The sequence below is a fragment of the Gallinula chloropus genome (genome assembly GCF_964237585.1).
Source record: "Gallinula chloropus genome assembly, chromosome: 12".
Lineage (NCBI taxonomy): Eukaryota > Metazoa > Chordata > Aves > Gruiformes > Rallidae > Gallinula > Gallinula chloropus.
Genome location: NC_140097.1, coordinates 7,584,263 through 7,604,448, shown reverse-complemented (window position 1 = coordinate 7,604,448; position 20,186 = coordinate 7,584,263). Strand labels below are relative to the sequence as shown.

Below are 20,186 nucleotides of genomic sequence, written 5' to 3'. Positions count from 1 at the left end.
TGAACTCAGTGTCTTGAAGTTTCCTTAAAGAGCTGATAACTTCTAAGATGGGGATAAGAATCATCTCAAGGTCTTCTGCAAGAGCCTTGCAAGTCAATCAGCCTTGGTGCTGCTGCAAAGTCCAGCACAAAACTCCTAATTCTGCACACCCCAACATTATCCACCTCTCAAGACCTTTCTTTGACTTGGGGTAGGTCCCAACATCATAAGACACCTCCAGACTCTGCCTCTTTGCAAGGAGAATGAAGACTGCAACCCTTTGCTCGTCAGGGCCTCTCTGGTTTTCCCCTCTCAGCATGCTCCAACCCCCTCCAAAGCTCAGTGTAACACCAGGCTGAGCATTAATCAACACAACGTGCACTTCATCCGACTTCAGAACCCACTACGAATACTTAAGTTTTATATTATGTGCTGGGATTATTTTTATATATATGCCACCCCGTGTCTTTTTATATACACACACACATATATATAAGCAAACACACACACAGAGTATTTCATTTCTGCAAAACATAATTTAAGCACAGTGATTTATTTTTCCCCCCCTTCCAGCAGCCTCAAGCAGCAGCCTCGCAGCACAGCGATGCCGAGTGCCCTCTGCTGTACACAGGGACAAATGCTGCTTTGTTTAGAGAAGATTAATTATTAATTTATTTTTAAAAAAATACATATAACTTTCCTTTGGACAAAACATTTCTTATAATTACGTTGGATCATTTCCGAGAGCAACACGCAACGCTGATGCCACAAGATACCTCCTGTCAAGACTGAAAAGAGCCACGTCTCTTCTAAGTTGCATCAGCAGCAAGTAAATAGCCTGGGCTGGAACTGTGAAAATGTTTTATTTATGGGTTTGAAAATAGCAAAGGGAAAATCAGAACAAACAATATAGCTTTATTATTCAGGCATTTTATCAGGTAGCCTTCACACTTCAGCAAATCACACATCTATTAGAGGTACAAGCTGCATCCATCACATGGCAACATGAAATCATTTTTCTTTTGTAAAGCAGCATTGTTCCTGCTACCGGATGGCAAGATAATATTAAAACACATTCAAATATAAGTATTTGAAACCACTACATCTTGTGATAAATTATGCACTTGGTATTAAAAATCTGAGCTCCGCTGCACAAACCCAACTTAGGAATATTAACTTTTATTGTCTCCTCACGTCTCAGCTCTCCTCAGATCTGACATTTAAAGGGGCTGCATTTCCTGCACACAGCTTTCACGGCACCAAACATGGGCTTAACACAGCACGGGCACAGCTCTGTGGTAAGTGTTCCTGTTTGTTTGGCAGGCCAGAAGAGGAGAAGGGGACTCAGCGTCCTCCCCGCCCCACCGCAGCTTCTTCAAACATTGTGTAAGCTTTAAACCAAAGCCTGGCTTCTGCAGAGCTGTGGGGTTTGCAGAAACAGGCATTAAATCATCTGCAAAGAGTCAGGACAGGTTACAGCCCAGCAGCATCTCTGCAAAGGGGTTCACTTCCACCCACAGCAGGTGGGTCAAAGACAGAGGACCAGGTCTTCCCCCACGGAGCAAACCCTGCCATCACCAGCACCCAACGGCTCGGGGAAGATGGAGCAGCACCTCATGGTATGCAAACATCAAAATCCTGGTTGTTGGCATCACCATGTATTTCCCCCCCTTTGCTTTGCACTCCTGCAGAAGGAGACATCTTTTTTTAACCCGTCTCTGTGCAACACCTCAGCTCCGCAAGCAGGGCCCATCTGCTCTGCAAAGCTACGTGGGCACACCTCTGAACCACCCACCGAGAGCAGGAGGGGGTCTGTAGGGTTAGAGCACCCATGGGTGCAGTCTCCAGTGATGCCCGGAGCCCCCCAGGTGCTCCCATGCAGCCACCCTGTCCTTGTCCGTGGATGAGCTGGCTGCTGAATGGCACGGACACACTGGCACAACTGGTTCCCCATCCCTTCCAGTGACTCACTGCAAAACCTCTCCATTCCCAGCATTTGTATTCATTTAACCACTTGGATTTCCTAGAGGAGGCAGTACCCACGAAAACATGCCTCTTCGGACTCCCTCATGTAAATGCATCCACATGAAGCTGATCAAAAATATTCTGGGTTATTTCTTAAATTTAATCTTTTACCAACATTTTTTTCCCAACAGAGTGTTGGTATTTTTTTATAACTTCTCATCTTGCTATTCTCAGGGATTCTTGTCCTAGATTCCCCATCTTGGTTGAAGGCCAAGCAGGCTGAGCCAGAGGGAATATAAAAGGGAATATAAAAGCATCTTTCTAAGACACTATAGAAAGGAAGAAGAATTGGACCCTGGGAGCCAATTCACTTTCATGCCTTGGGTATTTAAGGATCAAACACGCATTTGTGAGCTGACACAAGGTAAAAAGGTGGCTTTGAGACTTTATGGTGTCTAAAGAATTATCTGAAAGCATCTTTTTACCAACTGGAGTGCCAGAGAAAACCAGAGTGATGATTTATCCCGGAGTGCAGCTGCCAAGGCCCTGGGGACAGCTAGTGGAGGGGACATCCAGGCTCACCGGCCACTCCTGGTGCCACCACAGGCATGAAGCACTCACAACCACTGCTCTGCTTGCAAAGCAAACAGTTGAAGGCAAGGAAACAGGAACCACCCAAGACAAGCTGTGGAGGTTTCCTATGGTTACTGCTGCCATGGAAATAGTTTTTTTTGTTGGCTCGATCTAAATAATATCTGGCTCCCTGGCTGCAGTGTGCTTCCTGCAAGGTGGGGCTGGATCCTTAGACCTTCACCCCACTATCAGGGTGCAACCACATCAAGCATCATCTGCCTGCGAGCCAGCGCAGGGAGCATCTAACACCCAAACTGCTCGGGGCTTTCCTCCCGGCTCTCCTGGGGACCGTGGCTTGGTTTCAAGGAGAAGAGGAGGAGGAAAGAAAGTGGAGGGAGGGAGGGGAAAAAAAGACATCTTTTACTAAGTGCTCACAGCTGTGGCCAAGCAGCTCCCATTTCAGCTGCCAGGAGCTGCAGCCGGCGGGGAGTGCGCTGGGGCGAGCGCTCCTGCTCTCCCCAACGGGCTCCGGAGCGAGAGAAACCCTGCGGGGAGAGGGACTCTCCTCCATCCATCCATCAGCTCTGCATAGGGATTTCAATAATTATATTTATATACTCCCCTTATCAGCCAGACCAGCCATTATGTCTTTTATCACCACGGTGGCAGCATCTGCACGAGGGCAATTGATAGGGGATGAAATATTTGCTGCGATGGCTGAGTACAAAGTGCCTCCCTCCGCGGGAAGAATAATCATTCTAATACTGTGCTCTCAGAGCCTTCAGCTCCAGCATCGTGGTCCCACGGAGAGCAAAGAGCCACACACACGCAGGGGACGAAACAGCCTCTCTGTTCAGCAAAGAGAAGCACCCCAAATTTTGTACAAGCCTCTCAGCCTTAGCATCAATGAACCTGAGACAGGCTCTGGCCATCGGCCGCCTCGGGGATGCACTGGACACACAAGATACAACAGCCCATGAGGAAAAGGCTCTTCACAGCCACGCTCACAGCCTGACCCCAAAATTAGTTTGCCTCGCAGCAGACAATTCTGCTAATGTTACAAATTCCTCCAACATTAGACAGCGACCGCAGAGATGCTGCGCACACAGGGAAGAGTCCTCAGCCCGGCTTTTCCCCTGCCACAGCTGGGAGATTATTCATCGGAGGCAAAAAAGCAAATATCCAAATGAGCATCACGAATTGCAAAACCATCTGCCAAAGGTCTCAGCTGATACTATCACAGTCCTTAAGCTCGGTGATAGACTTACAAGCCAGACAATGAAAAGGCAATTGATTATTTGAAGAGTGACTCACTGGTGTAATAAGGATGGATTACTGGGCGGGTGGGGAGTGGGGAGGGGAGGGGAAGGAATGTCTTTGAAAAAAAAAATAAATAAAAGACTGCAGATTGACTTTTTAAAAGGCAAACAGAAAGGGAACAAAACTCATGAAAAACTCTTGAAAGAACTGAACAGCCCTCTACAGCAACAAAGAGGAGGGGAGTGCTCAGAGGGCATCAGACAAATAGCTGCCCTGGCCTCCTCCAGCTGAGGATCTCAGGTACCAGCCTTTATCCACCCAAGTTGGCTTTCTTTCCCAATCAGTGGTCGGGAGCTTTTTCACAAAGGCTCGCAATGTCGGCTGCAAACCCTCCGTTAAAGGCGTAGGAGTTTTCCCTCCCCGCTGAACACATGCCACGGGTGAGCAATCCCAGCCACAGGCGGCACCACCGGGCTCTGTGCTCTCCAGGGCACCGGGGTCAATGGGGGACATCCCATGGGGAGAGCAGAATCTCTGCTCTCCTGCAGAGCCAGCAAGGGGGACCAAGGTGGCTGAGTCTGCGGGACAGCAGCAAAACTCAGTAAGTAGATGGAGATACCAAGGTGACAGCCCAGCTTTGTGTGCCAGGGGACCGATGTGATCCTTCATCTCCCACCTCCTCCCCCTCCTTGGCTCAGCATAAGTTTCCAGACAGATTTAATCCATTACCCTGGGAGATACACAGGTTATTCAGGACCTTATACATCCAGCAGCACTGAGCTGTTAAATCAGGTTACCACGTCCCACTGAATCACTCCTTACTCAGCACCCAAACCCTCCAGCATCATCAGCTGTCTGCTTGAAGGAGAGCCCCACTGCAAGCCAGTCCATCCTGCTTCCCAGTTTTGGGGGTCTGTCTCAGGCAATTCCATCCCAAAATGCTCTGTGAGGGAGCTGTGCTTTGCCGGTGTCTGCAGCACAGTGCCGTGGCCAACACACTGGGAAAGCGCTCGCCAGCCACCTTTGGGTGGGATGACAAACCCCACTCACTCACTCACATGAGGCAGATAAACATTTCACACTTTGCAGACCAAGAAGCAGCTGTAGTCATTAAAAAAATAGTAATAAATATATACATATATTGCAACTTCTCCTCCCCCCCAACTTAAAAATCATCAGTGTCAGTCCTTCAAAATCACCCCAGAAACAGAGCAACACCCCCCTCCCAACCCCACAACAACTTATTAGTGGTTTTTCACCCCATTCATAAACCCAGAATTGCACAAGGCAGCTTCAAAACAGGCAGGAAAAGTGCCCACACCACCTTCTCTCCAGGAGAAATTCTGCTTTTTTGAGTTTTGCCAGCAGCTCAGCTGTGATGGAGTGGGGCAGAGCCCGGCTGCAGAACAACTCCAGTTACACCAGCTGCAGACTGGGGCTCTGTGTTCAGCTGAAATTTAATCAAGAAGTGTCTCCAACTCCTTTGAGTTCTTGCAATACAATCCTGAGTGGCCTGTAAAGGACTTCAAACAGGCTCCCCAGGCTTGCCCGGAAACAAGTACATACCTCACCTGCTCTATTGTACATCGTATACAAAAAAATTAAAGAATTTATTTTAGGCTTTTCGCCAGGGACAACACTGCCTCCAACACTGTAATGCTCTGCTAAAGTGGATAGCGTGTCTCCCAGCCAACACAAACAGGATACCTTATCAGTCCTGGCTGTTCTAAGTGCTGTTTCAGCAGCAGGGCATGAAGATGTGGATGGGACAGGCCAAAATATTGGTTGGGAGTTCCTTAAATGTAGCTGTGTGCTCGACATCTATGAAGAGATAGATTGTCCCAGGGCAGCACGGAGCTGATCCCTATGCTACATCCCACCCAAACTCCCACCCTCATGGCCCCTTGACAGAGATGCTGTGGGAATGGTCGCAGCAGCACGAGCCATCACTGGGAACCCTGGGTACCCTACTGCCACAGGGGTTCATACCTCAAAGTAGTTTTGTGGGTTTTTTTTTTTTCCAAACTTACACAAGAGCTTAATCCCAGAGGTGTGAGTAAACAGGACAGCTGAAGTCATCGATGCCAAGCAAAGCACATGCTCCAGCATCCTCCTGAGCTGCTGCGTGCAGCAGCCACCCATCGCAAATCACCCTAGGCACAGAGGCTGAAGGATGCTGACTGTGTCAGCAAGTAACCTGTCAGGGAAAGTCTGCTCCTTCCTGAACTGCTTACAACAAAAAAACCCAAAACATTAAAAGACAAGCTAATAATGCCAACCATTTTCTGAAAGGCTTTAAAATCAGTAGACAAAACCCACCTTGGATTTATTTAATTTATTTTTGCACTCCCTCCACCAGCATGATGGCATCCTTGGGAGAGATGTGACTCCTGCCCACCCCTGGGGACATGCACAGCTCTCCTGGGGACAGCAGCCCGCTGGGTCCCTATGCAATCCCTCAGCACCTCCAGAGCACTGGGATGGACTGTGCCAGGATGAATAGACAGTGATGGCTGAATTTTGCCTACTTCACCAAGTTTCTTGCAAAATGAGAAGTTTGCTAAAACCCACCACGCCCAGCACAGGTCGGCACAGCAGCGACGCGAGCATAAGCCCATTCAAGGTAAGGTATTGCTATTCTCACATCTCCAAAGCCTTTCAAATAAACATGCAAGGAAGTAGGGAATATCTGAATCCTAAAGGAGAGACAGACACAAAGCATGTTATTCATGAAAGGGAAAAGCTGGGAGCGTGTGTGCGAAAGATACATAACCTACAAAAAATGCTGAAAACATATGGAAGCAATAAGCTGGGGGGTTTTTTTCCTCCTTTTTTGGGGAAGCAGAAACAAACGCTTCAGCATTCAGTGCTGGTCATTCACGTGCTGCCTTACAAATATTATTGTTTCTGCTCTCTGGATGAGGCACTAGGCATCAAACCAGAGACCCAAACGTGCCCTGGGATGCGTGTGCAATCCCACTGGGGTGTCCCTCCTGGGGGCAAGGCCAGTGCCAGGCCAGTGTAATTGATGCTACAAATACATGGGAAGTTCAATGATTCAAAGTCAAGAGGCAACGGGTGGAAGCTGGAGCACAGGAGGTTCCATGTGAACATAAGGAAAAACTTTTTCACTGTGAGGGTGATGGAGCACTAGGACAGGCTGCCCAGAGAGGTTGTGGAGTCTCCTTCTCTGGAGACATTCAAACCTGCCTGGTCACGTTCCTGTGTGACCTAATCTAGGTGATCCTGCTTTCAGGGTCCCTTCCAGCCCCTGACATTCTGTAATTCTCATTGCTCACCACACGCAGCAGGTAATGTCCAGAGCACTGGGGAAACACACGAAGGAAACAAACACCCGCTGCCACTAGCGACTCCCTGCCTACAGCCAACAAGGCAGGGACAGGACTGCAAAGCAACCTGTCCACCATCACCCAGCAACTTCAAACTTCTGGTCAACTGCCTCATTTACCAGGTCACCATCTCATGACACGCATGCCTCTTTCCCTTGTCCATAGGCTTCTGAGACCCAGTGGTCAACTGCAACCCCAAGGGCTGATGCTGTGTCATCTGGGATCTCCAGGTGGTTTCTCCTGAGAAGCTGAAAAGTTTGTCCTTGTGGATGGTCTCAGATCCAACAAGGTGAGATGAGGTCTGACTTCTGTGGGACTGGCTGCAGTAGATTATAGCAAGATGGTGAGTTACAGCATCACATAAATGCTGGAAACAATTCTCTGCCCCAATGCTTTACTTGGTAATTTGGAATAACACACCAACAGCCACATGAATTTGCCTTGGGAGGAAAGGGCCAGGCAGAAGGTGCTGCACAGACACACACAGCTGGTATGAAGACCGTGATGTGTGACAGCGATGCATGAAGAAAAGCAGATCTCTCACCCACCAAAACTTGATTTCAAGGGACAAGGATTACATGGCACATGGAAGAAAAAAAAGAGACGCCAAGAAAAAATGTAAAATACAACCTCACGCTGAAGCTAAAACCCCAGCAAGCCAGTCCTTGTCTTTATGTCATGTTTATTACTGTTATTTAAATGCTTCTGCAAACCAGAAGAATAACTATGGCAACAAAGACTTCTCCAAAGGCTTTTCAGACACTATTTTTAAAATTATCTTATCTACCACAGCACCCGAACGCCTTCCCTCTGAAATCAGCCGCACGATGCTGCGGGCTTTGCAAACCAGGTGGTGCATCCCCTCTCCTCAAACCCGAGCCCCAACACCATCTTGAGATGTAGGTGTCCTGCATCTACGGTTTTAGCTGGTGTTTTTGGAGGAGAAGGTGGAGAATGGGGAACAGCAAAGCCTGTTGAACTGCAAGAGTATCGCTTTTTTGCAAAGCTTTCTCTGGGAGCACACAAGCCGTGCCTCTGTGTGCTAAACACATGCCAATCTCCCAACACGAAGGATCCGTTGTTTTAAATACACTACTAAGGCTGTAATTTTACTTTGCCCGGAGTAAATCCGAAATTAGTTCTTCACAGTAGGCTTAACAGCAGCAAAAGCCACTCTCCCTTCCTGGAGCTGCCAACCATTTGTCACCTTTAAGGTTTGCATATTCACATTAATTGCACCAGGACTAGGTTATAAATTCCCTTCCCTTCCCTCCTCCCGGACCACCTCCCTCGCAGGCTTTTCTCTGCAAGACATTATGCAAAAGACACTCCTAATGGCTATTCATTCACCCAACTCCAGTGACAGCTTTATTTAATGCCAAAGCTTGTTAACAAGCTGAATGGCACACGGGTTTAATGTAATGCAGATCTGATTAGAAAACAGCAACCCGGCTCCTAAGGAGTTGGGAGATTTTTATTGAATTTGATTTCACTTTTTTTTTCCCCCCACACAAAGCCACCTTTCAAGTATTGACCTGTATTAATGAAGATTTAGTTATGCACACCCAATTTCCATCCTCCAGACCGCAGCCCACACAGATCAACTTTTCAGTCCTTATGTACTTTACTGACAACCTACCATAAAAGAAAGCGATGCGATTAGGGGAAGGAGTCATTTTGTCATTCAGGCCATGAAAAATCAGGGGTTATACTGGTTAGAGTTTGATAGCAGACTTCACGCCCAAGGATGATGGAATTCAATCTTCAGTCTTTTCACACACAAGCCACTTACTTTCTCCTCTTCAGGGCTAAATGATTTAAAGCCAAAAATTGAATTTCTCTGCCTTAGAACACGAGGCAGAGGTCTGCAGCACGCAGGGGGTCTGGAGGCTTCGAGGTGGTAAGACACTGGCAGTGGGCTCCTGTTTTTCTGTGTCTGTAACACAGGGTGTTTTCAGTTCCCAAAATAATATCAGGTTATGTCGACACTTTTACAGGATAACTCACCCTCTACCTTGAATTTGAGATTATAATCGCAGGGTGAAATTAAGAAGATTGAAAAAACAAACTCTAAAACCAGGGATGCTTTTTAATCACTTCACAATCTCATCTTCTTCCTGCACAAAACCTATGTATAGTACAGAGATCATTTTTATTTTGAAAAGAAAACAGTTCTGCAGAACACAATTTACTTTTGAGTGGTTTCCCTGGCTCGGGAAGTGTGCATGTGCTTCCAGGAATGATAAATTCACACTCAAAGCCATCTCTCCATCTGAGAAAAGTGGCTTTTAAGGGAACGTACAAGCATGGGAACCTTTCGTGTCTTAACAAAGCAACTTGCCTGCTTGACAGAGTAGCTGCACAGATCACACCTAAAATCACAGGTAGCTAGAAAATACACAGTCCTGCTGCATTATGTGTATGACAATGCCTGTATAGCAATGGTTTCAGTGCCTGCAAGCTTATAAATTCTTTTCCATCTCCCTACAGCATATCACCGGTTCCCATCTTAGAAGCAAAAGAGACCTATTTACATTTATCAGCAAAACTCTGCTATTAAAGGATTAGAAAAAGGCTTAAAAAATCTCTAGTGGTTAATTGATCTGAGTTTGTATCCTTCATCTGCAGATTTCCTTGCAAATCCTTGTTTTTTTCTCCCATCTCACTCTGCACACTAAGGTGTCATTGAGCATCCCCAGCAGGAGCTGGCTACACCGCCCAGCATGCAGAGGGCACAGGCACCAGAGCATACTTCCAACGTACAGAACTGTTAACAATTTGCCTGCTCGCAGGTCCCCACTATTAACAGACCACTGGCTAGTTAAAAAATCAATGCACTTCCTGGGTATTCTGCTCTGGCAAACAGATTCACACGGATTCACAGAATTTTAGGGATTGGAAGGGATCTCTCCAGAGATCACGGTGTCCAACGTTCCTGCCAAAGCAGGTTCCCGAGGAGTTCCCTTCATTTAATTATCTAATTACTCTTAGTTCAAAGCAATTAAATTTGAATGCATGTGCAGGAGGGGTCTTGGCTTGTCCAGTCCCTGGTGTACAGTAACTTGGTGCAAGCTTGAACTTGGCATCGCGTGCTCAGTGGGATGTGCACCCAGAGCACACAAGCCGCAAAGTCCCCAGGGGCTGACCCCCACCCAGGGCCCCCATCCTTCTCCTGCCCTGCAGGATGTAACCCCTTCCTTCCCAAGAAAAGGCTGGTGGAACAAACGATGCTGTTTTAGCCAAAAGCCTTGTTCGTGTCCAGGGTCCCCCAGAAAAGGGCAGCCAAGAAACAGCTACGGGTTGTCCTGGCAGACTGCAGCATCCTGCCCCACCTCCTACTGCACAGGGTTTTGCAGGACCTGATGCCAAGAAGCACAGCGTGCTGGTGCAGAGGGCACAACCTCAACAGAGCCGTGATACCACCTCTCACCTGATGCTCCCCAAGTAGCTGGGTGCCTCTTCCACTGGGCCATACGGCCTTTAATGGGATGCCACCAAAAGCTGCTGTACAGTTGCCCCCTCTGACATAACAAAGCTCAAAACACAGCACCTTTTAAGTCCCTGGAGCATGAGAAATAGCCTTGATGACCACTCCTCTTATTACAGTTCAAAGATCTCCTTGACACGAAGCACTTCTGTGGGAATGCCTGCTACCCCAAATTCCAGCTGCAAGGAAACCTGGGACAGCTTGGGAAAGCATTTCTAAGCCCTGAAGACATCCCAGAGGTGACCTCATAAATCTATTAATGCACACGTGGCAGATTCAGACTATGAGGATGGTGTCAGGAGACCACAGCTCCTGCAGCCTGGGAGAAGGAGACACCTTCATCTCCTGAAGGTCTGAGGTGGGACATGGTGCATTCAGATGTGCCACCGGCACCTGCATGGGGGCAGGCTGGAGAAGCACAGCAAGCCCCACTTGTTGCTGTGCATCCCTTAGGGCAGATCCCATCCCACTGTACCCTGGAACAAATGTCACCAGGAATGCTTTACAGGGCTGAAGCTTAAGGTACAACTCAATGTGAATACATCAGTCCCCCTCCTTGCTCTGAACCCAGGCTTTAGTCTGCTGAGATGCAGCTCTGAGAAGTAGGGCAGAGGCTGAGTGCCGAGCGTGGGAGAGGCTGCAGAAAAGGGTATACCCTATAAAATAAGGTTTAAAGGTCACCAAGGGCTCCCTGGCCTATAAGGCTGTACACCAGCTCCCGGAGCCCATGTCCCAGATTTAATATTGACACATCCCAGATGCCCATGAGCAGGACCTCATTTCTGGCTGGCACAACGCAGGGAGGGAATAAGGGCTGATCAGCTGAGGCCAGGGCCCTCTGTGTCTCCCAGGCACCAGCACCTCCAGTTTTGTGATGAGACAGAACAGAAACATCCAAAAATACTCGTCCGCTTGTTCACTCTCACACAGCCCCCATCCATTTTAACAGCTAAGTATCTGCTTGGCATCACAGGGAGGGGGAAAAACCCCACCGTTGGGGACACAGGGGAAAGCAAGAGTTTTACACAGCGGTTTGGTTACAAACCACCCAGATCCCCTTCTGCCCCGACCCCCCTTCCCACCCCAGCCCAGCCTGTCCGGGTCAGGCGAGGGCAGCTTTAGCCCCCAGCATGACCCGGGGCTCAGCTGGAAGAGCCCCTGACTGCACCCGGCTGCAGATGGGCTGGGAGGTGGTAATTAGGAAACCAGTTACCCCAGTCCCAGGTCTGGATCCTGCTGCACCTCGCACCGGCACCAGGCACACCTGTGCACTGCTCGGTGGGTCCAACAAACCCACCTGTGTCTCCGACAAACCCACCCCTGTCTCCAGGGCCACCACCCAGGGTGGGAAACACTTTGAGACCAACACAAGCGCTCCCCAAAAATCCCTGAACAAGCACCGAGCTGGGAAGGAGACACAAAACCCCGCGAAGGGAGAGCCCTCAGGGTCCCCCTGCCCTCGGGGCGGGGGAGGACGGGGGCACACGGGGCGATGGGAGCCGGGGTTCCGCCGGGCCTTACCTCCACTTGTGCAGGGCAAAGCCGGGGCACTGGTCCCCGCAGGTGTTGCAGGGCTGGCCCCGCTCCGGCTCCCCCGACGCCGTCAGCTGCAACAAACCGCAGAGGTCAGCGCCGGCCCCTCAGCTGCGGGACGGGGGTGTCTGGGGACTGGGGGTTCCTGCGGGGAAACTGGGAACCCGCACGGCCGGGAGAAGGGGCAGGGGAAGGAGCCCGGCAGGACCGGGAAGGGGGGGGGAAGGACAGACGCACCCGGAGGACTGGGGGCCGGGACGCGGGGGACGCGCGCACCGCACCGGAGGCGCAGCCGGAGCGGGCGGCGGGACGGAGCCACAGGTTGGAGCGGGACGGGAGCGCGCACCCCCGCCGGGACGGGGACGAGGGGTGAAGAGAGACCACCCCCTTCCCCAGCACTCACCGACCGGCCGGAGAGCCGCTTGCGGGAGCCGCGGCCGAACATGGCAGCACCGCGCCACGCTCCGCGGAGCCGAGCGCAGCCCAGCCCGAGTGCGCGGCAGCAGCCGCCCCGGCCCGCCCCCCCCCTTCTCGGCGGCCGCCCCTCCGCCGCGCAGCGCTCCCGCCCCTTCACCCCGCCCCCCGGGCCGGCAGGCACCGCCCCGGGAGAGGCCACCGCCCCCCCGCCCCGAGCCGGCGGCTCCTGTCGCCCGGCTGCAGGCAGCGGACGCTGTCATCGTTCCGCTCCAGAGTTAACGACCCTCCGCGGGCGCTGGCTGTTGTCCCGCCACACACGGGGAGCACAGCGCTCGGCCAGCCCTGCCCGGTGCAGTGCGATGGTAGTGCTGCAGGGCACGGGTGTTCGCACACAACCTGAGCTCCGGGAGAGCGGAGCTGGGATCCCGCAGCGCGGAAGGGACACGCACTGAAGTTACAACTCCGAGCATATCGCAGCCTGCGCTGCGCGGGGAGGGGCGGGGGGAGGCTCTTGCTGGCATCGGCAAAGGCAGGGAACAAACAGCCCGGGTTTCTGCCGAGCTTCTGTTCCCCTCCTCGTGAAGGACAGATTGAGTCCACCAACACGAGCAGGGTGTGGGAGAAACGCGGTCACGTGAAACAGATTTGCAGCCTGAGAACCCGGGCTGGGTCACAAAGCACCTGCTGCACCCTCAGAGCTCATGGTGCTCCTGGAGGTACAGATGGGCAAACGAGGCCAGGGAGCTGTGGAGCCGGGAGCTGTGGGGCAGAGCGCACACCAGCCTGCCCGTGTCACTTATACACCGCACTACAAAGGGATCCCCACGGCCAACATCCAGCCCGTACCCCCCGGGAGGTTGCGATCAAACAGCACATCTGGCACAAGGCAGAGCAAAACGTAACATGGGGAGAAGGGGGAGCAGCAAACACGCTCCGGGAGCACAGGGGTCTTCAGGAACTTGTCCCCAGTGGGTTTGGAGCAGCTTCGCCATTAGCATTTCACAGCTTCACCTCCTGGCTGTGGTTGTTTGCAGATCCTGTCATCTCCTTCCCCTCCTTCCCTGCCTCTTTGTTCCTTCCCCTTGCTGCCTCACAGCTGGCTAAAACCATAATGCTTTGATAATATTATTTTTTTGTTATTTAATCAGTTCTCATTTTTGTCAATTTTTCATTCGTATCTTCCTCTCCAGGAGGCTGAAAAGAGGCTGGGATCTGTGTGGTTGCCTTTTGAAGAGCATCAAGGAAAATGTTTCAGGGAGATTTTCACTCTTTGCTCTAATAGATGTTGGTCCTTCTTAAAAGAAATGAACAAACAAACAGGGAATATTATCATGGAGAAAATTTTCTCATTCACGGGCTTTCATTGTGTCAGTAGGAAAATATTAACAGCACTCCCTGCCCTGTTTTTCTCTAGTTGTTGTATTTATACCCTTCCAAACCCCTCCGGCTTCTCTCCATTGCTCCCTTTTGCTACATTATCTCATCATTTTCCTTCTCGGTTTCTCTCTCAGTTTCCACCTCATCTAGTTGTGCATGAGTATGTCATGAAGTCTTGAGGAAAGACATGATCTCTTCAAACACACACACATTTCATCACATGGCGGGCAGTTGTTTGCAGACTGGGCTTTATTGAAACATCCCTACCTATAAGCTGCATCTAATGCTGGATACAGTGATATCAGGGGTGCAGAATCACAGTCATCTCCATTGAAGGTCAATGGGATCTGAGGGAACCAGCGGTGTGCATGAGGGGTCCTGAAAATCTCCAGCACTTTGGGTGTCTTGCATAAGATTTAGAATATTTAAAACTCCAATTAAAACTGCTGAAATAAAAGCATTATTGGATACAGGACTCATAACAAGATTCAACGTGCTGTGGGAAATGCTTTAAAGGTGACCTGCAAATCCTTTTTAATTGCTTCGCTGTTGCAAGAGATGCTGTGTGCCCTCAATAACAGGGCTGGTGAGGACATCTGCTATAAGTTTAAAACAGCTAAAGTAAGTCAAAGTTGGAGGGTAAATTCCTTGGAGGTGTGGCTGTGCTGAATCATGGCTCCAGCCTCCTGATGAAGAGGCAGGTTCTAAATCTCTTAGAACAAGGCAGGTCGGTCCCCTCCCTCCATCCCAAGCTGTCCATGGGGCCATCAAACTTGCCTGCCACCCTACATGGCTTGTATTCTCCAGCCTTATTTCAGTAGATATTGCAGTACCAATGGGAAACTCCTCAATACACAGGCCAAAGGCAAGGAAGGCTTTGAGCATCAAGATTTGCACCATCGTGTTTGAAAAGAGAGGGAAGCCTAGGAGTGCAGAAGATGTGGGTAAAGAGGATTGCTCACTGCTTCTGGCCTGGCGTGCCTGGGGTGGGGGCATCTGGGGAAGTCACGTACACCCAGAGCCACAGCAATACTCAGGTCCACAGACCTCATTGCAATCAGAGACTCCTAGGCATCTAACTGTCTCACAGGGACAGCAGTTTCCAAGACATCCAGGGCAAATGAAGGGTCAGTCAAGATGACTCGATCCACGTTTTGGAGATGCTCAGATGCTGCATCTACATACGGAATCAGCCAGGCCAGAACATCATCTCTGGGATTTGTGTTTGGGAAAGGGAGGGGAGACATTATGTCACTGGCCTGAATGCTCCTCTTCTCTTTCCTCCCCCAGAAAAGCTGCCAAGACTAAAGATCTCTCAGGAAATAAACTCCCACTCCCTTGTTCTCACCATGTTCAAAGGGGATGATGCACACATCCTGGCATGGATGGGCGGGCAGGGGACAGCAATTCAGCTCCAGCCCCACCTGTGCTACCATGAGAGGTGCTTTCAAAAGGGGGTTTTGAGTTTTGTTTTTATAAACACGTAGATCTTCCTCTTGAGAGGAGGCAGACTCAGCTTGGAGGTGGGGGGTGTCAGATACTGCTGTCAAATAGGCTTAGAAACAGAGACACATGGATAATATATGCCAGACAGTTTGTCTGACAAATTATTGTTTCTGCTGTCACTTAAATTGTTCCGTAAGTCATCTTCCCCTCCCATTTTTGTTTCAACCAAACCTGCCTAGAGATGGCACTTCTTCCAGCCCTTCTCATGACTAAACCAGTTTAAAACCCAGTTTGCCCCATTTGTGCATTGTGAGATGGACGCTGGAAGATATGGGTGGCTGAGAGGAGGGAAATGACAGGGATGCTCTTCTGTTCCTGTTCCCTGTTGTACCTGCTGCTACAGGAATGATGATTTAAAACCAGAGAGCTCAGGGAAGGGCAAAATGCAGCTCCTGAGTTAGCTTTTGGTGACTGGGTAGGTGGTGCAGAGCTTCATGTGGGATCTGTGCAGGAAAGTGGCTCTGGATGTGTGCTGCAGTGTCCCCAGGCTGTGTTGGCTCTTGTGGCTCAGCAGGTCTGGTCATGAGTCCTAGCACCTTGGTCCAACAGGCACATTGTGCTGTGCCTCCAGGACAGGTAAAGGCACTTCTTCCAGCAAATCCAGCCTCTGGCAGCAGCAGGTGGGAAGAAGAAACCCATACTGTTGCAAAGCTGTTCTGGTTGCCTGGTCCCAGGTAAGTTCCCAACCTTGCAGCCCTGCTGAGTCTCACTTTGTGATGTGCCCCACTGCTGCATGTGGGAGAAAGGAGATGCCATTGGGACTGTGCATCTGCTTTGGGACACCAGCTTGAACAGTAACAGCAGTGAAGTCATTTACATCTAAGCCCAGCGGGCAGATCTTACCACCCAGGAAGAGGAGCTGCAGGTCCACAGCAGGAGCTGCAGCCAGGGGATGGGAAATACAGGGACAACTTGTGCCACCAAAGACCATGGAGCCTCTGCTCCAGCTCTGGCCCAGCACTTCTGCATGGGAGTTAGCTGGCAGTCACAAAACGTGTGTGTACAGAGACAGGAAAGTTTGCTAGTCCTTCCAGGAAATTGCCCCCAGCTCTTCTACCCCACAAACCGTGCCTCACCCTAGGAAATCACCTCCAAAATACCTGCACACAACTCTTAGCATCCCTCCATCAGCTCTCTGACACCCTCTGTGGACATCTACGGTCCAGCCCTAAGCATCAGCCCCAGTGCAGCAGTACCACCAACAGCAAACACTGGAGTCAAGTGGGAAGACACTCATTTTGCTGGCTGGCCTTAGGGATTTCTTCTCTCTGCCATGGCAAGGTGAATTTGGCTGCTACGGACAGAGTCAGTTCCCTCGCGGTTCCTCCTGCCAGCAGCCTGCACAGGTGAATTACAACTCAACATGAATCCTCTCTCCATCTAGTACCCTGAAGGTAATAAATGTCTGACTGTTATTAGGCAGTTATTGTCCAAAAGCCTTTCAACAACGAAAGGAGGGCTTAAAAAATGCCTCTAAGTACCACAAGCTGCTGAAAGAGCATGCTAGGGACCAGGCATCTCTTTTACTACACAGTTCTCCCACCAAGCCTCCTCCTTCCTGGGTAAACGTGCCCTCACGAGGGTCTTTTAGGAGGGAAACAATTCCATATTTCCACTTGTTCCAGCTATGAGAGTCACAATTACCGCAGGCAGAAGAGAAGACTGTGCTCAAACCCCAGTCTGAGGTGGGGATATGGAATTTCAATCTGTGCTGTGCATAACAGGAACCCAGGCCGGGATGAATCATGCTGTGTTACTTCAGTTGGAAATTTTTTTTGCAGTGCGTAGGTTTTTCTAGGGCATATTCCATCAGGCACATACCGGTCAAATTCACTTCCAACATTCATTACACACTTAGTCTGCGGTACACACACTTCAGATGTCAAGAACAGTAACAAAGTGGGCTTAGCAACTTAACAAAACCCTTCCCTCATTCCTGCAGACCGCCATACATTTTCCCAGTGATCTTTATCACAGCCATTTGACTACTATTTTTTTGTTAGATTTGTCAGTTCTGAGGTATTTTGATTAAAACCTCACTGAGTAATTTCACCTTTTTCCCTCCATCAATACAGTAATTTGTAAATATCCCAGGATATTTTTTTTTTGTGTCCTCCTACCCAGGAATGCAAATGGCCATTATGTGCTCCCCAAGGTATCTCCAAATAACCCTTCTCCTTTTAACCTTAGGATTTTATTGTGTTAGTTGCTAGGTAACTGAGTAAGATTTATAGCCATCTATTGTTAATTTTGAAGGCAGTCTTCAATTTCCCTGTAAATAGCATTTGGGAGTTGGAGTCCACACCAATAAAAACTTGCAGCCCAGTCCCACTCTGCGGAGAGGAGCACCTGCTATGAAATACAGAGCCAAGCACATTCATAAACCTTACCACCACCTCACCACCCCCCCCCCCCAAAAAAAAAAAAGGACCCAGCCCCTCTCAAGCCAGGCAGGCTGTGCACCACAGTGGTGCTGGAGGGACCCCACACTCCCCCATCCTCTGGTGCCAGCACAGTGAGGCATCAGCGCTGGGGTGCGGGCTGTGCCCAGTGCTGAGAGCATCCAGTTGCCGCCCTGCTCCCCCTCCCTCCTACTCCTCTTTCCAGCCCCCTCCTCATCCTTGCAGGCTGTTACTTGCTCCCCGAAATGACAGCGCTGCAGCTTTCTCCCAGAGCTGGATTTCTTTGCTGTCAAGCACAAGACTCCCCAGGCGCAGCCCTACCCCGCCTGTCTTTGAGGAGAGGCGGGTGGTAGCTGGCCTTGGTTCATGCAGTTCCTTAATGCTTCTCAATTTGAGGCTAAACAAAGCAATCAAGTGGGGCTCTGCCAATTTGCACAAAACCTCCTTGCGCTATAGCAACAAGTAATTTTCTACTATCCCCCCCTCAATCCCTAGAGCTCTCTTGCAAGCCAGCAGAATTATTTGCTCTATGTTGTAAATTCACACTCCTTCCATGCTACTTTCACTTTTCAGGACCATTCCTGAAGATGAGAAAAACCAAATCTATTTGGGGCACATCATAGAGAGACAAGTGTCAGCAGCCAAGGCAGGAGATGAGCTGTCAGAATCATCACAGAATTGCAGAATCACTAGGTTGGAAAAGACCTTTGAGATCATCGAGTCCAACCATACATGTCCTATGCTAAACCACATCTCTAAGTACCTCATCTACCCATCTTTTAAACACATCCAGGGTCGGTGACTCTACCCCCTTCCTGTGCATCCTGTTCCATCCTTTTGGTGAAGAACTTTTTCCTAATGTCTGACCTGAACCTGCCCTGGTGAGGCCATTCCCCCTCGTCCTATCACCTGTCACTTGGGTGAAGAGATCAACACCCACTTCTCTACAACCTCCTTTCAGGTAGTTGTAGGTGGCGATAGGGTCTCCCCTAAGCCTCCTCTTCTCCAGACTAAAGAGATGGTTTCAGGAGTGTTGGTTTCAGGAGTGAAACCATCCTGCCCTTTGCTTGCAGCAGCACTGAAATCACCACAGATGTTGCTCAGTCCCTCACATTAATCATGCATTTGCTATCCCACAGAAATAAGGATCCTTTTATTTATTTCTTTTAAAACTGCTTTAGTGTCTCTTCTCACTAGGGAAATGAGAAAAATAGCCTTTTTCTTCCCGTTTTGCAGGACTGAAACTTGCTGATAGGGGCGTGAGACACAACCAGGCTGCTGGTGGCTTGGATCAGGCAGAAGATTTGTAGCTGCTCTAAGGGAAAATTCAGAAAACTCTGTGGTTCCTGAGGTACCAGAAATGGTTTCCCTCTGGCCACGCTGTCGTCAGGTTTTACATTTCTGCTGTTTTTACCTGATGTAGATGCTGGTTCTTTGGCCAAGGCAAACAGCTCTGGACCTACCTGCTGTCCAAAGCTTCCAGTCCTCCCAAGTGACATGCTTCCATGCATCCATGGTCTTGAAGGTCCCGGGCCATTAGCAAAATGGGAAAATGCCATTAGTGAAACCTGAATGCAAGTCTGTTCAGGAAAGCTTCATATACCACTTGCACGATGTGGAGGAAAGCTGATGAAGAGGAGGATATTACCAGGGTATCCTGGGCACGTATAGGCACAACCTCTCCTGGGGCTGGTGTGCAGCTCCCAGGGGTTATTCCAGGTGAGCTACGCACCAGCACAAGGCACACCCTCTGCATCGTCCATGCAGAGCTGTAGATGTTGACAAGAGCTGTTGGACTTTAAGACACCCCACTTTATGAAATTCAGTCAGTGGAATAGAGGGATATCTCTTTAAAAAGTGTCTCAAGGGCATCACGTCTCCATTTGCCCCACCTGGATGGGGACAGCAGCTCAAGCAGCAGACCTCAGAGTGCTCTGCAGCAATGCCCTTGGCTGAGGTTTCCTTAGATCATTGATTTATGTGGATTGTCCCCTGAGACACCTCGATTTGACAAGACCTGAAGTGCTAGGAGATCCCCTGGGAAACAAGCAGTGAAAGAGAGAGTGTCTCAGAAAAGTCAGCAGCTGAGCCGTGACACAGATGGGCAGAAAGGCCATGGGCTTTTGCTTTCACAAGGTAAGGCTTAGGCTCACTGTATGTGTGTTGTTCCCCAGACTTCCATGGAACTGCTGATATACACCTCCTTCTGCAGCCTGGCCCGCACCAAACACAGTTTATTACTTCAGAGCTCAGTTATTTGCCAGTTCAGCTAATGTGGGCACATTCTATCTGCAGCCACGTTCCCCCAGGCAGGGCTAAATTGCCACCAGTGGGTCC

At 49.9% G+C, this 20,186-nt stretch overlaps 1 protein-coding gene across 1 annotated transcript in view; it reads right to left on the bottom strand.

The window, feature by feature from the left end:
• PRICKLE2 (prickle planar cell polarity protein 2) overlaps positions 1–12,592 on the bottom strand; it is a gene marked incomplete at both ends in the record, with an annotated part of 103,171 nt that extends 90,579 nt beyond the window's left edge. Inside the window, 2 exons of the mRNA XM_084269400.1 lie at positions 12,136–12,221; positions 12,551–12,592. Of these exons, the coding sequence (XP_084125526.1) occupies positions 12,136–12,221; positions 12,551–12,592 (128 nt within the window). The remainder of the gene's footprint in view (positions 1–12,135; positions 12,222–12,550) is intronic.
• Positions 12,593–20,186: the final 7,594 nt, after the last annotated feature.